Below are 19,519 nucleotides of genomic sequence, written 5' to 3' on the forward strand. Positions count from 1 at the left end.
TATATTAATCGGAGTATTTATACATAAGAGATATTTGCAATTTTGCAAAATTTGCTCTGATGAGATAGAGATGCGACGAGTTTTTAATATTCTCACTTACTGATTATTCTTTCACGAACAATAAAATTCGTATGCTTCGTCATATTCTTATAATTCTCTCTTTCGTACGGAGTATAAAAATAATCGAGAAATTAAATTTATATTTTTATATATAATTTCGCGTTTTTATTTTCACTCTAAGAAATAATCACCATTCTATCAAAACGACTTTTTCGTAAGAACAGATTCACTCTCTAAAGGATTGCATCCGTATTCTAGGTTTACATTGTAGACTCTTGAGCTACTGTATAAAATGTGATAGGACGGAAAGTGTGATGCGCATTTGCATTTAAGTGGCTTATAATAGTTATAACTTATATTTTGATATTTTTTGCGTTTTTCCACTTGTTTTAAAGGCCAATAAAAATGGTGCTGGATAAAATTGTCGCAAATCGAACGATAAATTTGAGTTTTTATTCTGTGGAGTTTTTAGTAATGTGACTTAAATATCGGAATAAGAAAGAAAGAGAGAAAATAACATTGAAAAAAATATTTATATATAAACGATTCATAATTTAGAATTTTGAGATTATAAATTTAATTACGCGTAAAATAAAACTTTACTCATTCCTTTTAATTCGTCTATCTGATAAAAAAAATATTATTTTAATGTCTCGTATTGACATCTCACGTGTTTCTCTTTCAAGAAAAATGCGAGGAATTTCGACTGTCAATGTGACCAATAACAATCTTTCTTTATTAAGAATGTTTTTCTTATAACAATTATTTGTCCTTTTTTTAAATAATAGAGTATTATAAATTCGAGCGAGAATGTAGAGCATTCTTCCTCGAATAAATGACGAATTTCGTCCAATCTCACGCCAATTTCCATTAATTACAAACTATACACATATGTCACATGCATTCTCATTTAGGGACACGAAATATAATATAGTAATCTTTACAAATAGTCTCGATGAAGTATTTATAATAAAAAAATTCGCATATAATTAATGTGCAAAGATCACTAGATTATTTAAACCGGTACCGGCGCCGGCGTTAACAAAATGCATTTTTCGCTCTATATGAATCATGATGAAGACATAGAATGGGAACATTCATCAAGATGGTCCTTATCGTCGATGTCAATTGAAAAGTTTCTAGTAATAGTAACGGAAGTCCCATCTAACACGAGAGCCAATTCTATGTCACCATGCATTCTTTTAGCACCATTTCCTTGAAGGTAAATGTCCTGTGAGATGGAGTCGACATTCGGCATTTCCACTTCATCATGGAAGGCGTGCGCATACTTACTCACCGTTCTTCTGAAATTGCATCTCGACTTTGACGTTTTATTGTCAATAGAAAAAAAGTACGTGAGGTTTTTGCGCACCGATCGACGGCACGGATCTATCTGTGAGGTGTTCGAAGGTTCTGATAAGCGAGAGGATTGATGTATGATTTCATCAGATATAGCGGAAGAAGGGATATCCGCGAAATCAATCGAGTGTCGTCTTCCGGCCATCGTCTATCTCGACTATCCCGTCGATAAGACGACCTTTTAATGAGGAACGATTACGTCGACGGCGGAGATCATTCACAGATGGGTGATAGTGATCTCGTCGTCGAGGTCGTCCTTCTCGTCGTCAGTCTCCTCCGGTTGATTCGCCTCGATCTGGGCGGCCTTCGGGTCTTCGGCGATCGCTTTGAGTCGTCGTTGCTTGCGCCTGTGCAGCAATTCGACGATAATGTAGCCTATGGTACCGATAATCAGCACCGTCAGCATCACATACAGCTTCATACGGGCGCAGAGGTGCGTGCTATACGCGTAGGCGATCACGAAACCGGCGCTCTCCCATAGCCTGTAGTTTGAGAAGGCCGCCTCCTTGTTACGTCTGAACAGCGTGCCATAGAGGCCTGTAAAAATCGCGAGATACGATGATAAGAGAATGATTTTTAGAAATATTCATTACGTTACGAAGATGTTAAAATTATTTTCACAGGCTCTACATTTTTTATACACATAATTCTATAATATTTAAATTTTAAATTATCTTAATTTTTCTAAATTTTTTATACATAATTCTAAATTTTCTATCAATATAATTAGTGTTAATTTGAGATTGTTTTATAATGTTTTTAGAGAGACTGAGAGAATCTTTTTTAGATAATGATATCGCATGAGTGATTGCTAATTATCAAGTACATTGAAATTAGAAATTCGCACGATGCACGCACGATGCACGTAATTATTCCGCCAAAGCCGGATACGAAGTAAATGCAGCTGTCTATATTATGTGCTTTAATGTATAAGTAGTTGAATTGATTTGCATATCGGTTTCTGCAAAATCTTGGGATGCAACTCGAACAAATCGTAGAGCGATTAATCTCTCAAGAACTACACACTAAGGCAGAAAAGAATAAATGCCGAAACTTGTATTCCAATCGTATAACTGTGTATACAAAAGTTCTAATTATATATTTAAAGACAAGCCTGCTGTGTGCAAATAACGCGAAATTGCGTTGTGTCATTTAGTTGTTCGTTATACGTGAAAACTGCATTTACGAACGAGTAAAGATTAAGTTGAAACAGAATTATTAATGCCCCTCGAATATCTTCTTTTTTAATCTCGAAAGAAAGGAGGTAAATATATGTTTTTTTTTTAATTATAGGAAATCTAAAAGGCGTTGATTTTGTAATATATGAGATAGTATAGATTTTTTTATTTGCCACAACGCGTTAATAATGCAATCATTTTTGGCAAAAAATATTAAGTATAATAATGGAATGTTTTTCTGACGTTTAAATTAAATCTTATGCATTAATAAAATTAAGCACGAAAAATTAGTATGGAGTAATTTTTTGTAACTTAAGTATTATCTCCGAGAATTTTTAGGCATGATTTAATCAACGAAGATCAAAATAGTCATTATTTTCCTTAATCAATTTCTTTAATTCAAGAAAACACTCTCATTATTATTTTTTTATTTTTTTATTAATTCAACTGATTATATGGCAATGGTATATGTAATGTAAAAAAATTACATCATTACCGAAGTAGTCGCTAGTTATCGAACAGCAATTTAGCTGTTTAGTAATTTGCGATTTATGACTTCCTCTCTCTCTCCGTCGTGATTAATTTTTTATAGATTACATATTACATCATTGAACCTTCTACTTATCTGTCTTGTCAATGAGTAAGTGCTATATAAAAAAGGATATTTTTATTATCCGTCAAAAATCGCAGACAAACTGACGTCTGCATAATATAGTCGATGATTATGTTTGTTATAAATTCAATAGCAATAAAATTCACCTTCTCTCTTTTCTCAGACTGATCAATGATTTCCTAGCTTAGTAAAAACGTTAATATTAATGAGAAGTCACTTATCTCTAGACTAATATTATTTTTTTTGTTACGAATATGTTAAAAATGATCGTCAAGTATTCATCTAATCTGTCAATATCCATGTTGATTGTTGTGAACAAATAAATGCAAGAATGATAAATCTTGGGGACGAACCCAGAATAAATAATAAAAATTCAAGGATTCGATTTTCTTGAAACAAAAAAAGAGACTATTGAACAAATTCGCGTATCGAAAATTTATTTGCCTATCTCATCGTATGGATTCCACATCAATAATTAATAGGATTAAATAATTTAATAAATTTTTTTGATTCTCTTATATATTATGAAATTTAGTCCAATATTAATTCGAATAATCCTTTAGTCTCTCTACGATGCAATATCATTCGGTTTATGATACTAGATTACGCGTATAACAATTAACAAGCTATATAATCAATAACATCCATCGCGTAATATTTTGCATGGTGCTCGATTATTTCAATAATTAAAGAAATTGCTGTAAAATTAACATATAAAAAATAACAGTTCTGAAAACTGTTATAGCAATGCACTATCTCTTTAGTATATTATATATAAATTCTTTTTATATTTTTTTTATTTCGCAACATTTAAATTAACATTAACATTATTTATTTTTATTCATATACGACCAAACTGGCTATGGTTACATAAAAGTAGATCACTTTTATGTATTTTTGTGATCGACTTTTATGTAACCATAGCCAGTTTGGTATATGAATAAAAATAAATAGTTTTATCATCACTGGTGATCAAACTTTTTTATTTAACGTTAACATGTAAAATAGAATGAATACTCACCGTTGACCTGCGTCTGCCATACGGCATCACCCACACCCCAGAGACCCGAGACCGAATAAAAGACATAAGGGTTATCAGGATGAGGCTTCCATATGAGAAGAACGACTATGAGAGAAGCATGAACGATGGCACCCAGTGCCATCAGCGGTTGTCTGCCGACGAATTTCATTATCGAGCCGAACAACAACGAACATCCGGCATTGACCACCCCGAAGCAGATCATGACGTAGCCGACCCTGTGGACACCCAGGGCGCAGGAGATGTATGCCTGGAAAGACACAAAAGAATTCGATTTAATTCTTTTATTTCGCCAAAGAGAATCTATTTCTTTTTTTCTTTCTTCCTTTGCACGTTAAAAATTTGCTGATAAATTAGGTCAATAATTGAAACACAATGGCTTTCGTTATCATCGTTCTATATATTAATAAATGTGCTCTTGATTTTCATTCTAAATTTTAATTATTATCATATTAAGCAATCAACATCAAACTAAAACCACTAAAAGAATGATGACTATATAGAAAAATATACTATAAATTTTACACTATGAAAAAGAAAATGAGATAATTTTGATTTTGATGTAATTAAACTTTAATTTCGTCTTTATAATTTTTATATTGTTAATATTAACAAAAAAATTATAAAAATATCTTTTAAAATATTTGTATTTAAAAAACAAATTAATCAAATATATTAAAATATATATATATAAACTCAGACTATTTAATGTAAATAATTTTTTTTAGTATTAATTGTGAGACTTGATAAAAAAATGCATAAAAACGAATCAATTAATTCTTAGATTGCTCATAATAATACCGATTATAAGATTAATTTTTTTATCTTTGAATTTTTTTCGAGATCTAAAAAATTATAACATAAAAAATGAAAATGACTAAGACTAACCAACATTTTTATGGAAAACAAAATATTAATAATATATAATAAATTATACGTAATAATTATATATAGCAGTTTATGTAATAAGAAATTATGATTCTAAAATTTTTTAAATAAAAATTATTATCGAGTAATTGAGATGCACAGATGTTGCGCGTTTCAAATTTGTGTTTATTAAGATACAAGATTCACGAGATGCAATCAGTCACTTTCAATTCTGTTGCTTTCACGCATTGATAAGATTCATGTTAATTGATTTTCAAAACAAGAATCATCAGTTTCTCTCTAGGATATTGCTAAGCGTCATACAGATAGCAGAAAACTAAATCTATTTCTTCCTGTGCATATTCTGCATATCGAATAAACTGATGCCCTTGTTCTATAGGAAGCTGATGTCAGTTCTTCGTATGTGTATATCAACGTTATCTCGCAATTATAATTCCATCAATCAAATCTTAACGTAATGTAACGATAAACTGAGAACAAGTTTATTTTTTAATCTTGTTTGAAAACGTGTTTCTATTTTTATTTAAATCTATTATAACAAAAAAGATACGACTCTGAAGATACTGAAACATGTATCCTTGAATTGAGAGCATTAAAAGGATACTTTTTTAATACTACTTAGCTTTACTTTTTAATCCTATTGTACATATTATATTCAATAAGAAATTTGCCGTATACTCGCACTAAAAATGATTGATGCAAAAAATAGTACTAATAATTCAAGAATAATTGTTCATTGACGTATCTAATCTACACCAATTAAATTCAATTTCAAAGTAAAATATTTATTCGCTAATTCCAAATACAACAAAAAATTCTAAAAAAATTTCTTGACAGACGTTTTATATTATTAATTAATATGCTCAAATACATACATATATATCACGAAATTTCTAATATTACAAAATTCTAATATTACAAAACAACTTTGACTGATTGTAAGACGTTCTTATAAAAATTGAATATAAAGCAGCGTCATAAAAACATCTACGTACGATTATTTTTTGCAATAAGCAGACGTTCTACTCTTCTCGAATATTTTATACTGTTAAATATCATACTCCAACAATAAGAGACGCATTAAGTACACATCGCGTGATCATTCTAATGCGTAAATGTATATAATTAAACACACGAACGAACAATTCAAATAAATGATTCGAATCCGAATTTTTACAGAGATCATACAGCAGCTATTTCGAAAGACATTTATAATCAATTATCAAAATTATTCTATTCTGCGTTTAATCAAATATATTTTATTATTTTTTTTTATTATGGCTCATCAAAATAATTGCACAAAATTACGTATTTTCAATTTTATTATATTAATGTAAGTTGTATAAAGTAGATGTTAAGATATCAAGTGACTCATTTATAATAATTGCATCACACTTGCTTTGTTTTGTATACTGTCTGCGAAAAGTGCTCTTTTAGCATGCAATATGTGTAGTACCATTTTATTATAGAAACTCAATTAAAATCGTATTGCTGATTGAAAAAATAATGTCAGTTAATAAATTAATCCAATTAATAAAGAGATTGACCTTTTGTTTAAGAGATAAATATTAAAAATCGATAGTCTTTTAATATTGTATTAATTCATAAAAATAAATCAATACAAAAATAAAAAATTTATTTTAATCATACATAATCATATCTATTTACTTAGCAACTTTCTTTGCATATACATACACATTCGAGTATTTCTATTTCCATACATATAAACATGGCACATGTCATATTATGTCATTCTACAGCTCAAGGCAAACAGCAATCTTCTTAAGGCAGTACAATAAGTAAATCTCTTCGAACATCTCAATCATTGTGCGATGGATAAACGAATAAATATTTCTGTTTAACATGAACGATAAAATGCATTGCTGATAAATTGGCACATAAATATTAAGTCACTCTCGTGATACGAAGTATATTTCCTGGACAAAGTAATAAATTTAAAAAAAACGTGATACGATGCTATATTTTTTATAATTCTATTTATATACTTGTGATACTGAGAATATATTTTCCGAAAAAAGCAATAAATTAAAAAAAAACATGATGCTATGTACAGATTTATGATAATTCTATTTATATCCTTTATATTATATTTAAAACCAAAAAATGTATTAAATGCGCACACAACATCCACATTGAAAAAAATTATAAACTTATATTTGAAGATAGAACAAATAGTACTAAATCTCCACATCTTCTAATGGCGATTATATTTTTATATTGTTTACTTTCTTTCTCTTTCTCTGTTAATTATTTTTAGTATATATCATATACCATAAGTGTTAAATAGAATTTTTAACAGTGTTTAAAATAAAATAAAAATTCGAAGTGAATTAAAGAGTTTGTGCCGACTCCTCATCCTTGAATAACCGTATCAGTTCGCGATTAAAAATTCCTTCGGCGCAAATTGCAAGTCGTGCCTATGGTTTCATTGAGTTCCGTCATATCGCATTCCTTTAATACTTTGGCATGATTCTTGACCGAACAACATCCGGGCGTTTGAATGAGCTTATATAGTATATATGTGTCCCGAGAATTTATGACATCGAAGAACAGAGCGAGTAAGTCGTGACTACGACACGTGCATGCAATCCGGTAGAAGAAATACCTGGCACACAGGATTCCAGATATAGAAGTTGTATTGCCGGATCAGCGCGAAAATAAGCTCGCGAGGCTATTTATAACAAGTCCAGCTCCACTCAGCTGACTCAGCGAAGTCTGCAACCTCTTCCTTCTTTTTCTTTCTCTTTCTCTCTTTCTCTTTTTTTGCATCTCGTTTTCTCTCTTATCGTGCGCGTTTAATTGCCCAATTACCCGGCTTCTCAAGAGTCGAAGACGTCGTACGACATGTCGAACCAGTTTCGAACGAGTTCGCGACTCGCTACCCCGAAGCACTTTTTGCTGTAATGCAGGGTCGCTTAATAATGAAGGGATTTATCTCACGACCTTCCTCGATTAATTAATTCTGATTTCTTACGTGAAACTCACGTTCTACAGCTTTGACGTGGATTGTCAATAAACAATCTCTGACAATTGTAAAGAATGTTTTTAATTCGGTCATTCTTAAAATAGATCTATCTTCAAATAAATGAAAAAACTCTTCAAAATTAGGAAATATTCTCGCGGTATGTTTTCTTTAAAAAAATCTAAGCACAATTACATTTAAAAGCCTAAATCAAGTTCGGGCTTCTATATTGTCTTGCATGTAGTTTTCCAAGAGATATAAATATTCTTAATTATTTTAAAATACAAAAATATAACTGGAAACTTATTCAACCGGCAACGATAAGAAAAGTTAAAAAGATGATCCGTTAAAACTCGTCGTGGCTCGATTGCAATCGTAAAAACGACTCGATCAACTTGCGGTTGTTAAATGCCGTTCTGAGACGTGTTTTTGCTCGCGAGATACTATATTTGTAATACTCGAGAAAATGTAAAGATATGGTATATTGTTGGGTGGATCGATTACCAGGTAGACAGCATACAAATTACGCAAATCCATCTCTTCAATCGAGCGAAATAATTCGCATAAGTCTGGTATGATTACCGCCATGGTCTTTTTCTTCATTACGACTTGGAGCAGCTATTAATTACAATTCCTATGTTGTATGCGTGAATAAGTATCACAGTTATATCCTGCTTTCAAATATAGATCTCCTCCTTATTTAATAGTGCTCTTGCTCTCATGTCAGTCACATACATTTTTAGATAAAAAAAAATGTCCGTTTTAAGAGAAACGTTTGTTTTTTTATTATATATCTCTTCCCTTTCTTATTTCGTTTTTTCCTGTTTCGCTTTCATAGCAAACATACATATATATCAATTAATGTATATTTACTTTCTAAATCTAACTCGTATAACTATCATGTGATACGTTTAATCATTTTCTTTTATAACATACATTCTAGTGTTTCTCCATTATTATTTTCAGATAATTATATTTCTATGTTTATTGTAGCTTTCCAGTTTCACATGTATACACGCACGTGCATGAATACACGAATCTCGTTTCTCAAAATATAAATTTCTTTCTATCTATTTATGTATGTCTGATATAAATTTAATTTTATATTTATTGAGAAAAATTATTCTATTTAAATGCTAAAAAAATAGATTGTTTTTAAAGCAGCATTGCACAAAATTTTTTGTTCTTTTTTTAATTTTTATCACAGTTTTAGAATATTTTCTTTTAATGTATTATTAGTAAAAATCTAATTTAAGCAATAATTTAACATGTATCTTGCTTAAATTTTTCTATCATAATGCAATTTCTAACAAATCAACCGTTCAAATTGTCCGCATTAATATTATATCGAATTGCAAAACTTAGAAACATATATATTAGCGGGTGAAACAGTTGCGATATTAGTTGTTTTTATATAAACATTTGTATCTTTTATACACTTATTCAATATTATTCATATATAAATGTATCTAATATACATAATATATGTCTCGTTTATTTATTAATGAAAAAGATATATGTATCCCATTATAATTTTTGGTCACTAAAAATAATTGTATGTTGAAATCAACTCATTAATTATAGATTGTAAATATGACACGTACATATCTCTGAAATAAAAGATTATGGGACACATGTTTCATTAATATATAGAATTTTTTTGAATAGATATTCAACAATACATTTTGCATATAAATCACTTTTCAATAAAGTCATCATCGAAAAGAAGCAACACAAATTTGATCCTAACATCGTAGCTGTAATCAGTAACACGTGCTTCCGGAGGATGATCACGCGTCCTCGTGTGGCCGTCACGCTTCAAGAAACGGCGTTCTAAATCTGGCGTGAGTCCTAGGTGTTAATTCAGGTCGATCTTTTATTGCATTTCATTGATTGCAAATCGTTGTTATAGCAAGGCCTCGCGCGCGATAAAAAAACCGAAGAGAAAACTCGCGAAAAAGAAAAGTAAACTCATAGATTTTACTGTAATAATACTATTATTTGCTTTGCAACGATGCAGAAAATCTTTACATTGAATGAACCAAATCTTACACAACATTTTTTAACTACCTATGTATTTGTTATGTTTGTGACATTTCAATTACTTTTCTTTCAAAATTTAAATAATCTTGTGTATCGTTATTCAATTTTACATTATTTTCTCTTACTTTCCTTTCTCAAATTATATGTAGATGTACTTCTGTTAGGGTAATCCATTTGTACAAATTGAGATTGTCTCGTATAAATAAATAAATAAAATAAATAATGGCACAAATGCGAAGTAAATTAAATAGATATTCTATAGAAAATTTACTAACTCTAATAGATATTTTAGTGTAATTGTTAATCGCAAATAAAACAGAATTTTTGTTAATAAATTTGTTAATAAAACAAATAATTGTTAAAGTATATAAAAAATTTTAGCAACACATTATTTATTATAATAGATATAATATTTATAATATTATCAATAAAAAAATTAATTAATGAAAAAAAACCTTTGCTAAGGCACAGAAATCGAACGAAAATTGACAATAATTTCATAGAAAATCGAACCGGAGCAGCAAATTTTTGCCCCGAGATCGATGATTGAAACGGATTAAAAGATCTGGATAGATCTGATGTTGTTAGCTGTGTCAGTTGACATCGCGTTCGCAATCTCGATGGCAGTTTCCATGCCGACGAAAAGAAAAGTGACCACTTATTCCCGCTACGGTCGAAGATTACTTGCTGCCATCGACGACGAAGAGGACGAAGACTGTCGTTCCCGACTTACAATGATTCGAGGCCGGATCAGGGAAGGTAGACTCTGGCGCCAGTTGAAGCGCATAAAAAGAGAAAATCTACTCACAGAGACCAACCGGTTATAGAGCTTGGCGATCAACTGCGAAAGGCTTCCATCATTTCTTCGTAGCCTTCTTCAAAAGTAGGTTATTCACAGATTCTCGCCATTCAATCGAGATAAGTTTCAAAAAGGACCGCACTTAAATATCTTCTAATATAATCGAAAGAGATGAGTAAAAATAATTTTACGTGAAAAATGATCAGACGTCGACTTGAGCGTTTTTCATTAAATTCAATATTTATAGTCCGATCAACGAATTTGCAACGTAAATAAAATTAATACCTGTAACTTGTGCTTGAATCATTACTTTAGCTCTAATGTAGAAAATTGTTCTTTTCGTGTAAGCTACGAGTCTTTTGTACCGACACGTCCGTCGTATCTTATACGAAATATTCTTGCGATGATCAAATTTTTATCGAAGACTGCCATTTGTCATGACAAATAATTACGTCCGCTAAAAGCCGCAGCGATTTACACTATTGCGAAAGGCGTCGATAAATCTTTGCGCGCGGTTTAACGCCATAAATACAACCGGACGGTACGTGCTCGGGAATAAGAAAGGAGAATACTATATACAGAGTGTCTGACATAAGGTGTCATACTAAAAATGTACAAGTAGATCTTGTTATTTGGAGACAATTTTTCCTCAGCAAAAATATTAAGGCATCAATAATTTTCGAGTTATAAGCGATTGAAAATAAAGGATTTTTCGCAAACTAAGCATTGTAGAAATCAAATATTAACAAAATCACATTCTCCAACTTTAATTTCAAGTAGAGGTGTTTTTAATAAAATTTTAATTTAAGGTTTAGTTATAAAGATACATGATTTGGAACATGCAAAAAATGATGGCCTCCCTCGACATTTTTACTGAGGAAAAATCGTCTCCAAATACCGAGATCTACTTGTATATTTTTGGTGTAACACTTTATATCAGACACCCTGTATAAATAAGAATACGGAACTGCTTTTTTCGTCGCCTTTTTTTTTCGTCTTTCGATGACGCCTCGATAATAATTACGGAGGCAAATTGAGCTGACGTCATTGCGCTTCGTTAATGTCGGATCCTGGTACGAAACCAAGGACGGTCATTACCTTATCAATGATTCGCGAAAATACGTGGATCTAATGACTCCTATATAAAAGATCGATACAAGGAACAGCCTTCTGTAGGTGTAAAATGGAATGCCATTGTTTGCCATCAACGATTGCAGTTTACAAGTGCGCGAAAAGAAGTAACCAGCATCGATTTACGACAGCATGATCGAAACTGTCATTAGAAAGTGTATATTCTAATATCTATGAACAAATCTATCTACCGCAATAAATTTATTTACTCGTATTTTATCATCTATTAATATCACAGACAATAATTATTATTAATTTAAATTTAGTTTTAAAATTAATTTAAATTTAAATATAAAATTAGTTTTTAATTTAAGAATAAAGAATATTATTTGCTAAAAAAAGAAATAACTATATAAAATTTTTTACGGCTCTTATCAAAAGCATATATGTGTATTGCATTAAAAATTAATCTTTCATTATTAATCAATTATATCTATCAAAAAGATAAAATCAAATATTATATCAAATAAAAAATGTTTTTCTTTCTTTCGATCAAATATATCATAGAAATTGCGATTAAATTTCTAATATCAAGAGCAGTTTAAAAATCGTTTATGCATTTGAAAAACTCACCTGCGTAAAATCGGCGCCGATGAAAGCCTGTTCCATACCGATCCATATCGTGATCGGTATCAGTAATTGTTGATAAAGCTTCTTTAATTGGTAAGCTGTAGCAGAGAGCAATTGAATGCCGCTTAATTCTTGACTATCCGCTCGTCGTTGCTTCTCACCATATCTGAAAGACAATTGAGAATTCTGTGAACATTGTAATGTCTTCTCAAGAAGCTAAAATACTATCATTCTGCGTTTTATTGATTTTTTAAAATTTTACACTTAAATACAATAGGTTTCCAACTCTTGCGATAGAAAAATGTACGGAAACAAAATGTGCGATGAAATAATAAGTCCGATTCCGGGAAGACAAAATTATACGCCATTCCAGAGATTTATTTAATAATAGTTTCAACGCGGATAATGAATTCTCATTTACTGACTTTTCCTGGAAAAATAGTATATTTTTAACAATTTAATCAATGTAGTTAAATATAGTTATCTCTATTTATTAAAATAGATATATACGTTATTTATACTTGAATGAGCTAACCATATTAAAATTTTAAATTATATTATTTTGAGATAATTATACCTATATTATTACTACAATTATATTTTAATAATCAGTGCGGTTGTGCTTTACGTTGAACATAATTTCGTGTGTAATACATAAGTCAAGAGTCGAGTGGACAAAAGAGCGGGAAACGCGAATGAACAATAATCAGCTTAGAACGTATAATTTTCCGGCAAACTTTTGCGCCGCTATTCGCAAAGAGGAAGAACATACTCGCTTGGATGGGGATTAATGATGACCGAGATTAATTATCATCGCGATTGTACCATCCATGTGCTTATTCAGTGTCCATGCAACGCAAGCCACGCGGAAGCGGATTGCGTAATTAGCAAACTTCCACTGGTATATACACTGCCATTGAACGATATCGCGTGTCCAAGCCAGATTCATTCATCGTTTCGTGTCGCGGTTACATGAATGTGAACTCGGACGACATATGAATCGATTCACATTTCCTAGTGCCCGTAATAAATCAATGATTGAGCAAAATAATGACAGATAAGTTATATTTTTCTCATTTTTGAGAAATTTGGGAAATGAAAAATTTATAGAACTATTTATAATATAATTTTGTTGTAATATTTTTATAATATTACAAAAAACAGTATTTAATATTTTATGTCAAAAAATTATTGTGTATATATATATATATATATATATATATATATTTATATATAATGTACAATATATTGTATATATTTTTATTTTTCTCGTTGTAATATAATAAAGCAGAAAAAAGAATTGAAATGTTACATCGCGCAATTTGCGTATTAGTCAAGGTACTAATCTTTAGTGAGATTGTCGTCTAAAAGATTTATGAGCCACTAAAGCCACATACATAAACGGTACTTAGGTTTGAAAATTCTTAGTAAGTCTGAATACTAAAGTTTACTTTTGTGTAATATCTTCGCACGAGAATATCAATAATAGGCCAAATTATTTGTAATATAAAACATTTTTATTAAGACAAAAAAATAGTTATTTTATAGAGCTATGTATTATGCATATAAACTTCCTATTTTTCATATTATTATATATTATTAATTAAATTGATCTATATTATATTTTATTTTATTATATTATATTATATTTTAAAATATTTAAAAAGGATTTGTGATAAGAAAAAAATACAGGAAAAATCTCAAAAGAAAATAAATATTCATAAAGATCCATATCGTGCATCATAAGATTAATATAAATATCACAAGAATGAAAAGTCACTTTCTCCCTCTCGTATGTTTCGCGACAAAATCCGACGAACAGAATCCCGGTGCTAAATTGAAGCTAACGAACCAGATAGATATAATCTGTGAGAAGTTGGGGCCCAAATGATACGACAATACATTCGGTGCCTCGTCGGTGAATTCACAAAATAAATCTCTCAACTATGCTCGACAGTTCAGCGAATGTTCTTCACCCCGAGCAACAACATTCCTAAGAACACGTTTGCTAGATTTTTGAACCCGACTAAAGTCACGGCTACCATTTAGATTCGCGAAGAACACGTGGTGCAAATCGACACGTGTGCAAAGATAAATATACATTGTATATATTTTTTTAAACGGAGGTGTCGACACTATTGCTCCATATTGCTTTTAAATTGTGTATTATTATTATCATTAACGCATGTTAATAATTTGACAAATAGTTCTGGTGACTATCATTTATCGTCTCAGGCATATCTGATTATGTCTCATTACATATCTGATTAAAAACGAATTATTACTGTAGATAATTGTTTTTTCATATGTTGATGTCTTTATGATTACGAATTCCAAGTCGTGTTTCCGCATGCGAATGTTCATCGAAATTAAGAGAAATTATCATGATGTATTTTGTTCGGAGAGCACGAATATTTCATTGGATGATAGTGATTAATGTGACAGCGATTAAATTACGTATCTTGTTCACCGCTCATTCCAAAAGAATTTATATTCATTTCACAGATTTTTCAATAATAAAAAAATTATCTGGTGACTTCTGCTTAATTGAGCAGAGACGTTTTTTTATAAGTAGCGTGATATCTATATCATAGATCTATCGCTTCTCATCCGCTAATGTAAATGTCTTACATAATGTCACATTAAATCACTTTCAAGCATTAATTTATTATCTCTTCACAATATTCGAGATATAATGTAAAATAAAGAAATAGTTTTTTTATTAAAATAATTGCTAAAATAATCTAACAATAAAACTATTTCCTAAATTATGTGCATATTTTTTTAAATTGTAAAACTTAATTTATTTCAGTCATTATTTGTAAAAATTTTCATTTTGCTGAAAAAGAAGCAATTAAACAATTGCAAAGAATGCAATAAAATCGTAACGACGAAATTTCATTCATAATTATTTTAAATTTCATTCATAATTATTTCTTAATATTAATTATCCGAAAGAAAGGAGTTTCCTTTCAATATAAGGTTTACATTGGCCCCTACCACTTTGATTCGAGTTTTTTTCCAAATCGTCACGTGCGATGAGCGTGGTCATACTATTCTCCATTCCAGATAATCAGCTTGCTTCGCACTCGTCATTTGCTGATTTACGCAACTCGATATTATCTGAAAATTACAGCGAAACGCTTTTCTGCTTGCCGGAAAAATTAACGTGCACGTATATTATATGCATTTACGAAAAGCGCGCTTTTATGCGCATGAGAGTCGCTGCGCATTAATCCAGATACATAATTCAAGAATCTCTGGCTAATATACTACTTTCAATAGACTCGGTTACCGGTTATAGCGTTTATGGCTCTCTTCGATCGGTTCGAGGACATAGGAGGAAAATGTATTCGATCGGATACGTGTTGATCTCACGCGAACTTGTAATCTATTAATCCTCTAAGCATGAGTAATCTTCTATTAATAATCAAGAAACAATCGAAACAACGCTCGAAATTATTTTTACACTTGATTCTGGTTTCTCCATGGCTGAACGATCGTTCGCAACTTGCAGGGCATAACCGGTCTTTTGCTCAATTACGAATAAACTTCACGTTCTCATTATCATCATTATCCGCTTCATTTTCCGCGTCTTTGTGTTGATCACGCGCAACTTTTTATATCCGGCCGCGCAAAACGTTCACGTACACCTATAAAGTGGCCCAAGAGTTCCTTTTCACCTCTTTCAACCACAGCTGCACCTTTACGAACGCATATTTCCGCGACGCTTTCCAACATGAACCGTTACAGCGCAACCTTGGAAGCAGCGCGAGTGGAAGATAGCGAGAGAACGCGAGAGGTTTTGCGATCTGCATGCGGATCTAACACGCTCGCCTCTCTTACGTAAGACTTATCCAATATGCAGATATCACGGACGATGACTATCATTACTACAAACGACAATGAGAGGAAAGAGAGCGAGAGAGCGACAACGCGCGATCGATTCTTTGCATTTTTTCTGCGGATAAATCAAGGGAAATATTCAATCAAATGTTTATAATTAATTACATATATATATGTTATATAACACACATATATATATATATGTTTTATAATTTATAATTAATTAAATATTATATTGAAAAAAATTGTTAACTTAATTAAATCGTTCAACTAAATTACTATTTTGTTAATTAAACATATATTATAGTATTTAAAATCAAATATGCGTTTTGTTAGATTTAATTTAAATATTTCTATATATTAAATTAACAAAATAATATTTAGTTGAACAATTTAGTGAAGTTAAAAAATTATTTTCAGTGTATACAAATTGTGCGAAAAGCAGTGAGAGATTATATTCTGGAAGAATTGTAGCAAACGCAACATTTCGCAAGATTTATTATTATTCGACTTGTAACATACGTATTGTAACATTAAATTGATTTTGCAAGAGGAAATGTAGTTAACTTATATATGTATATGTAACATGCTGATATCAATAATTTAATTTACCGCAGTCTCTTGTTCTGAATTATGCGGGTCGGGATTATCTTTCTCCTAATGATGTCGCCTGCTATAGCAAACTAGCAGCTTCATCCGCCAAATAGACTCATTGTTTTCTCAAAGCGGTTGCCAATGATGCATTTCATTTAGAGAAAACAAAAGCGCCCACATTTCCATCATAATGTTTGCCATAAATTTAGATAATATTCATTATTATATAAATATATTCGTATATTTTATATTGAAATATTAATACTTTAAAGATTAGTGAAAATTTATTTTATTTTCTGCGATTAATTCCTTCAAGTAATTTCGAAGTGACATCAAATAAAATAGATATGTATATATTAATTTCAGCTATTAATTTAATTTTCTAGTGCATATTAACATACTTCTGTTTAGGGAAATGTTTTTGTTTTAAAATAATTAGTCATTCATGTATGTTAACAGCTTTTATCTATAATATGCGTATAACAAGCCGTAGTTGATCGCGCAGCTGCATAATATTAAATATTAAATCATTTAATTATTCTATGTTAATCTAATATGGATTTTCCTATCATTATTGAAACGGCTATCATTACTAGTATCTGCATTATTGCATTAAAATTAAATTTGCAGCTAGCAGACATGCATCGCGTTTGAAACTGATGAACATCAAAGCGGCTGATATCGGAAATCAAAAAAGTCAAGTATTCACTACACATACGCGATATGTTATATATTTTTTTACCTTGTACCTCGATGTGTGTGCGTCTATCTATCTACAAGCGAAGGCAAATTAGCGGTATGCACGGACCGGAAAGAGATGCATATGCGCGCTGGGGAAACGTCAGTTTTTCTAACTGCACTGGTATTATGCACGCTGTGTTTCATCGTGGACGATTATCGAACGGCACGTATCTTCGTAAGCGATCGCATGAATGAAGCACGGCAGCGCCGTACCATGATGCATCGGTTCGCGAATTATGTAACGTGCAACATTGACGATCGTGAAATTTCATTTGCTTGGAGAGAGAAGCGGAAAAAGACACTTTGGCACGAGAATCTATTCGATCGTTAATAAAAAAATACAAGATATATTAACAAAATAGCGCACTAAATTATTAAATGGATTTTCACTTTCTTTTTATCATTTTGATATTATAAATCATACGTAAAAATTGTAAGTAATTCGCAGTTATTATATAATATCGATACTTAGATAAATGATTATTTTAACATATGTTATATAAAATATTCGATTTTTTCCTTAATAAAATTGTAAAAAACTAGGCACAGCTGGAATAGCAAAAGTTTTTAAGCTTTTTCTAATTTTAGAAGCACACACGAATTTGCTATTTATGCACGATTTGTTTTTTTTTCTTTCTTACATTTGCGATAACAGGTATGCGTTTGTGAACAAAGGGATATGTTTCTCTCAGAGCGATAACAAAGAAGTTCTATTCTCGCAGATTTAAGCGAGAACACGAGCAGCAAGTGGGAAGTTGTTGTATCAGTACGTGCCGTCGCGTGTCCTAAATACATTCGTTTTACTGCAACTACGATAAAATGTATATCTACACAGTGTCTTTCTCTTTCACTGCGATATTTTCCTTTCGACTATAAATATATATAAAATTTCAAATTATTAATTATATCTTTAATAACTTACTAATATTGTAGACAATTTAAAATAAAAAACATTTTTTTTAGCGAGTCGAATTTTAATCCAACAAACAATAAATAAATAATTATAAATGTAACTTTGTTCTTTAATATCTTTAATAATTTTTTTTTTTAATTTGATTAATGTTTATTCAATTAAATTTGTATTTATGCTGCCAATTAGAAAATTGTGATAAATAATGATTTCGCAAATCTGTCAAGGATATCACAAAACACACTTCTGAAACACCCTATGCTTGGTGCAACTGCAAGTGTTGTTTTATCATCGTTTTCTTTTCGTCAGACTAGCACTATGAATTTTTCGTTATCAAAACTCGCGTTAAAACACACGTAAATCAGAAGAGGCGTGGCCTTGCGAAAAAACAATTCTGCAGTTCTGCGACCATCGTAAATTTTCCCAGCAATTAAATACGTCTAAGTATATAGTTACAGAGTTCCGGATAAATTCATCATTAGAACGAAGAACAAACAAGCAAAATAAGAAATGTCTAAATTCAGCAGGATATAATAATATTGTTCAAAAAAATCTAAAAGAATATTTTCTCTCGTTACGGAAAAAAGAATTAAAACAAATATATTAAAAGATGAATAGAATTTTAATGAATTGACATTTACTCTTGATATGAGAAATTTGGTGTAGATATCATCATGTAAGTATAAAGAGATATAGCTGCGTATATTTTTGTACATTTTTGTATATATAATTAGAAAAATTTTTGATAGAATATAAAAGATATAA

The 19,519-nt window shown here is 30.6% G+C and overlaps 1 protein-coding gene across 2 annotated transcripts in view; it reads right to left on the reverse strand.

The window, feature by feature from the left end:
- The window catches only part of LOC114941696 (UNC93-like protein), a 62,566-nt gene continuing 43,047 nt past the window's right edge, over positions 1 to 19,519 (reverse strand). For both annotated transcript variants that reach the window (XM_029316775.2, XM_029316776.2), the window contains 3 exons: positions 12,667 to 12,829; positions 4,232 to 4,499; positions 1 to 1,956 (listed from right to left, as the gene is read on the reverse strand). In XM_029316775.2, the coding sequence (XP_029172608.1) occupies positions 1,637 to 1,956; positions 4,232 to 4,499; positions 12,667 to 12,829 (751 nt within the window). In that variant the 3' untranslated portion in view covers positions 1 to 1,636. The remainder of the gene's footprint in view (positions 1,957 to 4,231; positions 4,500 to 12,666; positions 12,830 to 19,519) is intronic.

The sequence above is a fragment of the Nylanderia fulva genome, unplaced genomic scaffold (assembly GCF_048542155.1).
Source record: "Nylanderia fulva isolate GAGA-0341 unplaced genomic scaffold, ASM4854215v1 Scaffold5, whole genome shotgun sequence".
NCBI lineage: Eukaryota > Metazoa > Arthropoda > Insecta > Hymenoptera > Formicidae > Nylanderia > Nylanderia fulva.